At 45.9% G+C, this 9,848-nt stretch overlaps 1 protein-coding gene across 1 annotated transcript in view; it reads right to left on the reverse strand.

The window, feature by feature from the left end:
* Positions 1-6,691: 6,691 nt before the first annotated feature.
* The window catches only part of LOC130131744 (nck-associated protein 5-like), a 179,317-nt gene continuing 176,160 nt past the window's right edge, over positions 6,692-9,848 (reverse strand). The window contains exon 17 of the mRNA XM_056301543.1: positions 6,692-6,973. Within this exon, the coding sequence (XP_056157518.1) occupies positions 6,692-6,973 (282 nt within the window). The remainder of the gene's footprint in view (positions 6,974-9,848) is intronic.

A 9,848-nucleotide genomic window follows, 5' to 3' on the forward strand; every position in this document is an offset into this window, starting at 1 on the left:
TCCATCCATCATCCATCCATCCATCCATCCATCATCCATCCATCCATCCATCATCCATCCATCCATCATCCATCCATCCATCCATCCATCCATCCATCCATCCATCATCCATCCATCATCCATCCATCCATCCATCCATCATCCAAACCCCTTCTCCCGCTCTCAGGGTCGTGGGGATGCGGAGCCTATCCCAGCAGTCATTAGACGGCAGGCGGAGAGACACCCTGGACAGGCCGCCAGGCCAACACACACACACACACACACACACACACACACACACACACACACACACACACACACACACACACACACACACACACACACACACACACAGAAGCTGGGTGCAGCAGGGTGGGTCGTAGGAAACACGTTGTAGTTTATTAGGAAGTAGTTACATAAACAGCATGAGGGTAACAGTACAGCATGAGGGTAACAGTACAGCATGAGGGTAACAGTACAGCATGAGGGTAACAGTACAGCATGAGGGTAACAGCACAGCATGGGAGTAACAGCACAGCATGAGGGTAACAGTACAGCATGAGGGTAACAGCACAGCATGAGGGTAACAGTACAGCATGAGGGTAACAGCACAGCATGAGGGTAACAGTACAGCATGAGGGTAACAGTACAGCATGAGGGTAACAGTACAGCATGAGGGTAACAGCACAGCATGAGGGTAACAGTACAGCATGAGGGTAACAGTACAGCATGAGGGTAACAGCACAGCATGAGGGTAACAGTACAGCATGAGGGTAACAGTACAGCATGAGGGTAACAGTACAGCATGAGGGTAACAGCACAGCATGAGGGTAACAGTACAGCATGAGGGTAACAGTACAGCATGAGGGTAACAGCACAGCATGAGGGTAACAGCACAGCATGAGGGTAACAGTACAGCATGAGGGTAACAGTACAGGACTGCAGAGGAATAATTAAAACAAAGCCGGTCATCTGCTGTCTTCCCATAACAAATGGAGATTTAGGAAGAAAGAGTGAAGCATGACACACACGACAGTCTGACATACAAAAGAGGGGTATAAATACTGGACATCTACAAAAATACACAGGTTCTTAATTAATTAAACAATTAATTAATTAATTAAGACTTCATACAAATTAAGTTTGATAGAAAACATGGGAACAGTCGGCTGTGTTGATCTGCACCAGATTACACATACACATTTGGCATAACCTCATCTAATGTTCAAATATGTCTTTAAAATAAAGTGATAAAATATTTACTATTAGCTCTTAAAAATAAAGACTTCTTGTCTGAGTAAGAACCCTACACACAACAACGCACTCACACGTCTTCAGACAGCAGACTTACAAACTTGCTCCAATGATTTGCAAAAACTTTACATTTTTTTATTTGCATATATCAAATTAGCAATGCCCGTGCTGATGTCGCCGTACAGCTTCTCTATATACACACATCTTCATGTACAACAATCAGAGGAACACTGAGGTCTGAAGATTCCAGGTACGAGACACAGGAACTGTGAAACACGACGACTTCCTGCTGATGTTCATGTTTGTCCACAATTTTCCATCGGCTGTAAATTTATTTTCATTTTTACAATCTAAGTTATTCCAGCATGTTCCCTGAGCTACTACCGACGGCAGAGAGGAAGGTCCTCTTCTCATCGTCCACGATGAGACCAATGTCCACTGAAGAGTGTGTGGCTGAACAGGACTTCTCAGACCTTCTCAGACAGTGACACGCTGCAGGTCAGCTCACTGTTGGTGTGAGATTCTTCCACATGTCCACACAGTTTCTGCTCCTCCATCATGTAGAAACATGGAGTGTTTCTGCTCCTACATCATGTAGTAACATGGAAAGTTTCTGCTCCTACATCATGTAGTAACATGCAGTTTCTGCTCCTACATCATGTAGAAACATGGAGAGTTTCTGCTCCTACATCATCTAGAAGCATGGAGTGTTTCTGCTCCTACATCATGTAGAAACATGGAGTGTTTCTGCTCCTACATCATGTATAAACATGGAGTGTTTCTGCTCCTACATCATGTAGAAACATGGAAAGTTTCTGCTCCTCCATCATGTAGAAACATGGAGAGTTTCTGCTCCTACATCATCTAGAAGCATGGAGAGTTTCTGCTCCTCCATCATGTAGAAACATGGAGAGTTTCTGCTCCTACATCATCTAGAAGCATGGAGTGTTTCTGCTCCTACATCATGTAGAAACATGGAAAGTTTCTGCTCCTACATCATCTAGAAGCATGGAGTGTTTCTGCTCCTACATCATGTAGAAACATGGAGTGTTTCTGCTCCTACATCATGTATAAACATGGAGTGTTTCTGCTCCTACATCATGTAGAAACATGGAAAGTTTCTGCTCCTCCATCATGTAGAAACATGGAGAGTTTCTGCTCCTACATCATGTAGAAACATGGAGAGTTTCTGCTCCTACATCATCTAGAAGCATGGAGAGTTTCTGCTCCTACATCATGTAGTAACATGGAAAGTTTCTGCTCCTACATCATGTAGAAACATGGAGTGTTTCTGCTCCTACATCATGTAGAAACATGGAGTGTTTCTGCTCCTACATCATGTATAAACATGGAGTGTTTCTGCTCCTACATCATGTAGAAACATGGAAAGTTTCTGCTCCTCCATCATGTAGAAACATGGAGAGTTTCTGCTCCTACATCATCTAGAAGCATGGAGAGTTTCTGCTCCTACATCATCTAGAAGCATGGAGAGTTTCTGCTCCTACATCATGTAGTAACATGGAAAGTTTCTGCTCCTACATCATGTAGAAACATGGAGAGTTTCTGCTCCTACATCATGTAGAAACATGGAGTGTTTCTGCTCCCACAGCATGTAGAAACATGGAGTTTCTGCTCCTACATCATGTAGTAACATGCAGTTTCTGCTCCTACATCATGTATAAACATGGAGAGTTTCTGCTTCTACATCATGTAGTAACATGCAGTTTCTGCTCCTACATCATGTAGAAACATGGAGTCTTTCTGCTCCTACATCATGTAGTAACATGGAAAGTTTCTGCTCCTACATCTTGTAGATACAGAGTGTTTCTGCTGCTACATCATGTCGAAACACGCAGTTTCTGCTCCTCCATCATGTAGAAACATGGAGTGTTTCTGCTCCTACATCTTGTAGAAACTGCGTGTTTCTGCTCCATCATGTAGAAACATGGAGTGTTTCTGCTCCTACATCTTGTAGAAACTGCGTGTTTCTGCTCCCACATCATGTAGAAACATGGAGTGTTTCTGCTCCTACATCTTGTAGAAACACGCAGAGTTTCTGCTCCTACATCATGTAGAAACATGGAGTGTTTCTGCTCCTACATCTTGTAGAAACTGAGTGTTTCTGCTCCTACATCATGTAGAAACACGCAGAGTTTCTGCTCCTACATCATGTAGAAACATGGAGTGTTTCTGCTCCTACATCATGTAGAAACACGCAGAGTTTCTGCTCCTACATCATGTAGAAACATGGAGTGTTTCTGCTCCCACATCTTGTAGAAACATGGAGTGTTTCTGCTCCTACATCATGTAGAAACATGGAGTGTTTCTGCTCCCACATCATGTAGAAACATGGAGTGTTTCTGCTCCTACATCTTGTAGAAACACGCAGAGTTTCTGCTCCTACATCATGTAGAGAAACACGCAGAGTTTCTGCTCCTACATCATGTAGAAACATGGAGTGTTTCTGCTCCCACATCTTGTAGAAACTGAGTGTTTCTGCTCCTACATCATGTAGAAACACGCAGAGTTTCTGCTCCTACATCTTGTAGAAACACGCAGAGTTTCTGCTCCCACAGCATGTAGAAACATGGAGTGTTTCTGCTCCTACATCATGTAGAAACATGGAGTGTTTCTGCTCCTACATCATGTAGAAACATGGAAAGTTTCTGCTCCTACATCATGTAGAAACATGGAAAGTTTCTGCTCCTCCATCATGTAGAAACATGGAGAGTTTCTGCTCCTACATCATCTAGAAGCATGGAGAGTTTCTGCTCCTCCATCATGTAGAAACATGGAGAGTTTCTGCTCCTACATCATCTAGAAGCATGGAGTGTTTCTGCTCCTACATCATGTAGAAACATGGAAAGTTTCTGCTCCTACATCATCTAGAAGCATGGAGTGTTTCTGCTCCTACATCATGTAGAAACATGGAGTGTTTCTGCTCCTACATCATGTATAAACATGGAGTGTTTCTGCTCCTACATCATGTAGAAACATGGAAAGTTTCTGCTCCTCCATCATGTAGAAACATGGAGAGTTTCTGCTCCTACATCATGTAGAAACATGGAGAGTTTCTGCTCCTACATCATCTAGAAGCATGGAGAGTTTCTGCTCCTACATCATGTAGTAACATGGAAAGTTTCTGCTCCTACATCATGTAGAAACATGGAGTGTTTCTGCTCCTACATCATGTAGAAACATGGAGTGTTTCTGCTCCTACATCATGTATAAACATGGAGTGTTTCTGCTCCTACATCATGTAGAAACATGGAAAGTTTCTGCTCCTCCATCATGTAGAAACATGGAGAGTTTCTGCTCCTACATCATCTAGAAGCATGGAGAGTTTCTGCTCCTACATCATCTAGAAGCATGGAGAGTTTCTGCTCCTACATCATGTAGTAACATGGAAAGTTTCTGCTCCTACATCATGTAGAAACATGGAGAGTTTCTGCTCCTACATCATGTAGAAACATGGAGTGTTTCTGCTCCCACAGCATGTAGAAACATGGAGTTTCTGCTCCTACATCATGTAGTAACATGCAGTTTCTGCTCCTACATCATGTATAAACATGGAGAGTTTCTGCTTCTACATCATGTAGTAACATGCAGTTTCTGCTCCTACATCATGTAGAAACATGGAGTCTTTCTGCTCCTACATCATGTAGTAACATGGAAAGTTTCTGCTCCTACATCTTGTAGATACAGAGTGTTTCTGCTGCTACATCATGTCGAAACACGCAGTTTCTGCTCCTCCATCATGTAGAAACATGGAGTGTTTCTGCTCCTACATCTTGTAGAAACTGCGTGTTTCTGCTCCATCATGTAGAAACATGGAGTGTTTCTGCTCCTACATCTTGTAGAAACTGCGTGTTTCTGCTCCCACATCATGTAGAAACATGGAGTGTTTCTGCTCCTACATCTTGTAGAAACACGCAGAGTTTCTGCTCCTACATCATGTAGAAACATGGAGTGTTTCTGCTCCTACATCTTGTAGAAACTGAGTGTTTCTGCTCCTACATCATGTAGAAACACGCAGAGTTTCTGCTCCTACATCATGTAGAAACATGGAGTGTTTCTGCTCCTACATCATGTAGAAACACGCAGAGTTTCTGCTCCTACATCATGTAGAAACATGGAGTGTTTCTGCTCCCACATCTTGTAGAAACATGGAGTGTTTCTGCTCCTACATCATGTAGAAACATGGAGTGTTTCTGCTCCCACATCATGTAGAAACATGGAGTGTTTCTGCTCCTACATCTTGTAGAAACACGCAGAGTTTCTGCTCCTACATCATGTAGAGAAACACGCAGAGTTTCTGCTCCTACATCATGTAGAAACATGGAGTGTTTCTGCTCCCACATCTTGTAGAAACTGAGTGTTTCTGCTCCTACATCATGTAGAAACACGCAGAGTTTCTGCTCCTACATCTTGTAGAAACACGCAGAGTTTCTGCTCCCACAGCATGTAGAAACATGGAGTGTTTCTGCTCCTACATCATGTAGAAACATGGAGTGTTTCTGCTCCTACATCATGTAGAAACATGGAAAGTTTCTGCTCCTACATCATGTAGAAACATGGAAAGTTTCTGCTCCTCCATCATGTAGAAACACGCAGAGTTTCTGCTCCTACATCTTGTAGAAACACGCAGAGTTTCTGCTCCTACATCTTGTAGAAACACGCAGAGTTTCTGCTCCCACAGCATGTAGAAACATGGAGTGTTTCTGCTCCTACATCATGTAGAAACATGGAGTGTTTCTGCTCCTACATCTTGTAGAGAAACATGCAGAGTTTCTGCTCCTACATCATGTAGAAACATGGAGTGTTTCTGCTCCTACATCATGTAGAAACATGGAGTGTTTCTGCTCCTACATCATGTAGAAACACGTGGCGGACATCAGGACATTAACACCTGATCTCACTCACCTTCCACACTTTACGGCGTCTTCACATTTGTGGTGAAGTCTTCAAGGTTTTATTTCAAACCGGACGTCGGCTAACTGATCAACCAGTTGTAAATAACACAACTTTGCTTCTATTTATTTATTTATTTATTTATTGGGGAAACATTCCCAATATGAGGAAACAAAGCAGAGTAAACGGACACCTGAACGTTTCCTGTCAACCAGGAAGTTTGCAGGAAGCAGCAACGCCAAGGAATGTTTCCTAAAGTTTCTGGTGAGAATGAGGCGGCGTGGATCACATATTTCAGTAAACCGATAAACCTCTACAGGTTCTCACAGTGCAGCCATGACTTCATCAGGAGGAGAGAAAAGGAAATAAAGGACATAAAGTGTGTGTGATGCAGTCCACCGCCATACCACCGTCACGCCGTCAATCATCTCCGGTTGTGTCCTCCAGGTCATCAGTTTAAGTGCTTTGTGTTGTCTGTGGTGGGGGAGGGGTAGATAGGGGGGCAATGGGGCTGTTTGGTTGGGGCAGGTGGGGTCAGGCTGGCCTCCTATAGCTCGCTGGAGCCCTGGCTGGTGCAGGAGGAGAAGCTGTCATACATCGAGTCGCTGAGGGAGCCCACGGCATTCGGCCCCGGCTCTCGGGAGACGCAGGAGGAGGCCGCCTCGTCTGGCCGGCGGCAACTGTCCCTGCACCCCCCTCCACTGCAGGTGTGGCGGCCCCCTGCCCCTGTCTCTGGATACAGACCGTCGCTGGTGGAACTGCAGAGGTTCAGCTTGTTGAGCGACTCCAGGGAGAGGTGGAGGGAGCCGGGCTCCACAGGAAACTCCTTCTGCAGGAGACACAACAACAGAATGGACAACACAGTGTTTCATTAACACCCCGTTCACACTTCAGCTCCCACGTCTCGCTTTGCTTCTTCATCCCATCAAGTTCACACTCAGTCTGCTCATAAACATGAGCCACAACCAGTGTGTTTAGATGCAAATTAAAATTTAATTTTAATCAGACTGTAGCAATTATTTCATTATTGCAACGGGCATGGAAACACCCCCAATCCAACTATGTGAATCATATGAAGCTGTACATCAACACAAACATGATGTTGCTTCAGTCATCTGACTCATTCAAAGACTCAGTTGTGTTACCAACACCTGACCTGGAAACCACAAAGAAGGACAGGGCGAGCAGCAGGAAACACACTCCTGGAGGGAGACTGGAACAACATTCATGTTCAGTAAAACATTTCAACTAATAAACTTTAGTTAATAAAGTTTTTGGATGGGCAAAAAAAAGAAAAGAAAAAGAAAACGGAGACATTTTCATAAAAGTTTCGAACACGATGTTGGAGCTGGAGTTGCACACGTTTCATAATGCAGCTGTCAGTGAGTCTCGTAACGTCACATTATTAATTAAACACATGTTATTAATCAAACCACCACCTTTATTCAGTCGTTCAGCTTCATCAGATTTCTGACCACATGTAAACAGTCAGTCAGAGTCCAAAATAGGGAGAGTCATGTTGTGACTCCATACGGGCAGGTGGGAGAGTCATGTCTCATGTCGTGACTCCATATGGGCAGGTGGGAGAGTCATGTCTCATGTCGTGACTCCATACGGGCAGGTGGGAGAGTCATGTCTCATGTCGTGACTCCATATGGGCAGGTGGGAGAGTCATGTCTCATGTCGTGACTCCATATGGGCAGGTGGGAGAGTCATGTCTCATGTCGTGACTCCATATGGGCAGGTGGGAGAGTCATGTCATGACTCCATATGGGCAGGTGGGAGAGTCATGTCTCATGTCGTGACTCCATACAGGCAGGTGGGAGAGTCATGTCTCATGTCATGACTCCATATGGGCAGGTGGGAGAGTCATGTCTCATGTCGTGACTCCATACGGGCAGGTGGGAGAGTCATGTCTCATGTCGTGACTCCATATGGGCAGGTGGGAGAGTCATGTCTCATGTCGTGACTCCATACGGGCAGGTGGGAGAGTCATGTCTCATGTCGTGACTCCATACGGGCAGGTGGGAGAGTCATGTCTCATGTCGTGACTCCATATGGGCAGGTGGGAGAGTCATGTCTCATGTCATGACTCCATATGGGCAGGTGGGAGAGTCATGTCTCATGTCGTGACTCCATATGGGCAGGTGGGAGAGTCATGTCTCATGTCATGACTCCATATGGGCAGGTGGGAGAGTCATGTTGTGACTCCATATGGGCAGGTGGGAGAGTCATGTCATGACTCCATATGGGCAGGTGGGAGAGTCATGTCATGACTCCATATGGGCAGGTGGGAGAGTCATGTCATGACTCCATATGGGCAGGTGGGAGAGTCATGTTGTGACTCCATATGGGCAGGTGGGAGAGTCATGTCATGACTCCATATGGGCAGGTGGGAGAGTCATGTTGTGACTCCATATGGGCAGGTGGGAGAGTCATGTCTCATGTCATGACTCCATATGGGCAGGTGGGAGAGTCATGTCTCATGTCATGACTCCATATGGGCAGGTGGGAGAGTCATGTTGTGACTCCATATGGGCAGGTGGGAGAGTCATGTCTCATGTCGTGACTCCATATGGGCAGGTGGGAGAGTCATGTCATGACTCCATATGGGCAGGTGGGAGAGTCATGTCTCATGTCGTGACTCCATATGGGCAGGTGGGAGAGTCATGTCTCATGTCGTGACTCCATATGGGCAGGTGGGAGAGTCATGTCATGACTCCATATGGGCAGGTGGGAGAGTCATGTCATGACTCCATACGGGCAGGTGGGAGAGTCATGTCATGACTCCATACAGGCAGGTGGGAGAGTCATGTCGTGACTCCATACAGGCAGGTGGGAGAGTCATGTCATGACTCCATATGGGCAGGTGGGAGAGTCATGTCTCATGTCATGACTCCATATGGGCAGGTGGGAGAGTCATGTCTCATGTCATGACTCCATACAGGCAGGTGGGAGAGTCATGTCTCATGTCATGACTCCATATGGGCAGGTGGGAGAGTCATGTCGTGACTCCATACAGGCAGGTGGGAGAGTCATGTCATGACTCCATATGGGCAGGTGGGAGAGTCATGTCGTGACTCCATACAGGCAGGTGGGAGAGTCATGTCATGACTCCATATGGGCAGGTGGGAGAGTCATGTCGTGACTCCATACAGGCAGGTGGGAGAGTCATGTCATGACTCCATATGGGCAGGTGGGAGAGTCATGTCATGACTCCATATGGGCAGGTGGGAGAGTCATGTCATGACTCCATATGGGCAGGTGGGAGAGTCATGTCATGACTCCATACAGGCAGGTGGGAGAGTCATGTCATGACTCCATACGGGCAGGTGGGAGAGTCATGTCTCATGTCGTGACTCCATATGGGCAGGTGGGAGAGTCATGTCTCATGTCGTGACTCCATACGGGCAGGTGGGAGAGTCATGTCTCATGTCGTGACTCCATATGGGCAGGTGGGAGAGTCATGTCTCATGTCATGACTCCATATGGGCAGGTGGGAGAGTCATGTCTCATGTCGTGACTCCATATGGGCAGGTGGGAGAGTCATGTCTCATGTCATGACTCCATATGGGCAGGTGGGAGAGTCATGTTGTGACTCCATATGGGCAGGTGGGAGAGTCATGTCATGACTCCATATGGGCAGGTGGGAGAGTCATGTCATGACTCCATATGGGCAGGTGGGAGAGTCATGTTGTGACTCC

Source organism: Lampris incognitus, chromosome 21, assembly GCF_029633865.1.
Source record: "Lampris incognitus isolate fLamInc1 chromosome 21, fLamInc1.hap2, whole genome shotgun sequence".
NCBI classification, from domain to species: Eukaryota; Metazoa; Chordata; class Actinopteri; order Lampriformes; family Lampridae; genus Lampris; species Lampris incognitus.